The following is a 2,118-nucleotide window of genomic DNA, read 5'->3' on the forward strand; positions in this document are numbered from 1 at the left end:
CTGAGCGTGCGAAAGTTTGTTACTCAGCTGGTCCGCCGCCTGCCGAAGAATTCTGCGGACGCCGTCCCCGAAGCCGCCGAACGTCTCGAAGTCGAGCAAACGCAGGTCGCAATTCTTCTCCCGCGCGAACCGGTACTCGCCCTTCTCGTAGCGGGCCGTCACAGGTGCCCCCGCCTCCGCCTCCCCCTCACTCTCCCCCTCCTCCTCTTCCGCCGCCGCCGCCTCCGCCTCTGCATCCTCCGCCTCCCTCCCCCCCTCCCCCCCCCCTCCCGGCCGCGGCCATGCAGCATGCCCTAACACTAAGTCGAGCAGCGCCCGCTCGGTGTTGCCGAAGGCGACAAAAGCCCCCTTCCAGCCGAGCCGATCGCCACCCTTGCACGCAAGCGAGCTCGTCAGTTTCAAGTCGCCAACGAGGCGCACATGCCCTTTGCCGATGTTCGCCGCCGCCACGTCAGGTTGTTTTGGGTTACTGTAACTGAGGTGTGCAGTCGGCTCCATCTCGATGAGCATGCCCCACGCCGAGCGAAGGGTCTTGACGAGTCGTTTGAGCAGGTATTTGTGTCGTGTCGCGTGCTTCGCACGCGGGTTGACCATTGCGGCATCGCCGAGTTCTTCGTGCGGCTTGCCGTTTGGCGCCTTCTTGCCCGCCTCCACCGCCTGGCAGGCAACATCGAGCGGGAGGCCGAGGCGGCGCTGAACTGTAATGCGCATCGCCCACGTCTCCATCTTCATATCATCCCGCATGGGGATCGCATTCAGGAAGGCGCCAGCCCCCTCCTAGACTTTGCTCGGATTGCGAGCGCGCTGGTAGTAGTCGTAGGCGTCACCAGTCACCTTGGGAGCGGAGCTGCTCTTAGTCCTAGAAGATGTAGGATTGCGAGCGTGGGTGCTAGCAATCGCACAGAGATGCTACGATTGCGAGGAGTGCTGCTCACAATCCTTCGACTTCTAGGATTGAGAGCGAGGCTGCTCTCAATCCTTCCGGTCTAGAAAAGAAGGTTCACCTCCTATGGCGCTGTGCGCTGAGAACCCGGAGTGCCACCTTTTAAAGCCATCGCTATCTCAGAGCTGTGTTCGCGCTCGCTGTGCGCTCGCCCGTTGCTTGGTGTTGCTGGCTACTCTGGAGTCCTCCTGGCTGCTCTCCGCCCACCAGCCGGCCACAGGCCGCCACCCTCGCCGGCCGGCGTCGCGAGAACGGCCAGACTCGACCGACCGGGTGTCGCGCCGCTGCCTGCTTCTCGCGCCGCTGTAGCAGCGCCAGCGGCTTGGCCGCGCATCCTTCACACACGCTGCCACAACCAAGCTGAGCGAGCCCAGTGTCGAGGTCTGGTGCGAGCTGCATGCGAGGGGCGGCTGTGGCCACAGCAGGTCCACCAGACGGACCTCAAAGCTTGCCGTCGGCGTGCTGTCCTGGCGAGAGCGCGAGACCGCTGCAGAGGAGCCGAGTGCAGTGGCGATCCAGAGGCTACCAGGGTCACCAAGTGGTAGCCCTTGCCCATTCTGATCAGGGCTGTGCTTTGGTGGGGTTGTGCTTGAGCATGTGTGAAGTGGGAGTGCGTGCCGGCGGTGTCTGTGGGTGAAACGGGCGTGTGTGAGGCCGTAAGAGCCGTGGTATGAGCCAGAGTGGGCTTCATCATCCAAAACAAGGACGGTATGGGACAGCTCAGACTTGATACTGATGGGCCTGGGCCAGGAGAGCGACAGAGAGGGCGAGGTGGTGAGCTGGGAAGCCGCTTTGTCGGCACCTGGATGTGTCGCGATGAAGTGCCAAGAAGCGCCGTTTGCGGCTAGTGCTCAAAAGATTGGGAGAGAAGGCCTACATATTATGACTGCATGCATGCACCTGGTGCATGGGAACTGTGGAACAGGACATTTCACAGTCGGTGGCGCCGATAATGACCTCCGGAAAGCCCTCGCAATCGCCTCGGATGGGGTCCACCGGGGCAATCTCGAGCTCTCTCCGTGGCATCACGAGCCGGTGTGGACTTGAAGACCCGAGATAAGTGCGGTCTGGGACAGCTCAGGCTTGCTACTGATGGGCCTGGGCCAGGAGAGCGACAGGAAAGGCGAGGTGGTGAGCTAGAGCAGGAAATAGCGCTTCGTGGCACTTGCTTCGCG

General features: G+C 62.4%; 1 protein-coding gene across 1 annotated transcript; it reads right to left on the reverse strand.

The window, feature by feature from the left end:
* Positions 1-60: 60 nt before the first annotated feature.
* On the reverse strand, positions 61-744 carry EMIHUDRAFT_123748 (hypothetical protein; the record flags this gene model as incomplete). The annotated part of the gene is made up of 1 exon (XM_005774808.1): positions 61-744. A coding segment is annotated over one exon (684 nt), but the record flags the coding sequence as incomplete, so codon positions are not given.
* Positions 745-2,118: the final 1,374 nt, after the last annotated feature.

The sequence above is a fragment of the Emiliania huxleyi genome (genome assembly GCF_000372725.1).
Source record: "Emiliania huxleyi CCMP1516 unplaced genomic scaffold EMIHUscaffold_3066, whole genome shotgun sequence".
Taxonomy (NCBI): domain Eukaryota; phylum Haptophyta; order Isochrysidales; family Noelaerhabdaceae; genus Emiliania; species Emiliania huxleyi.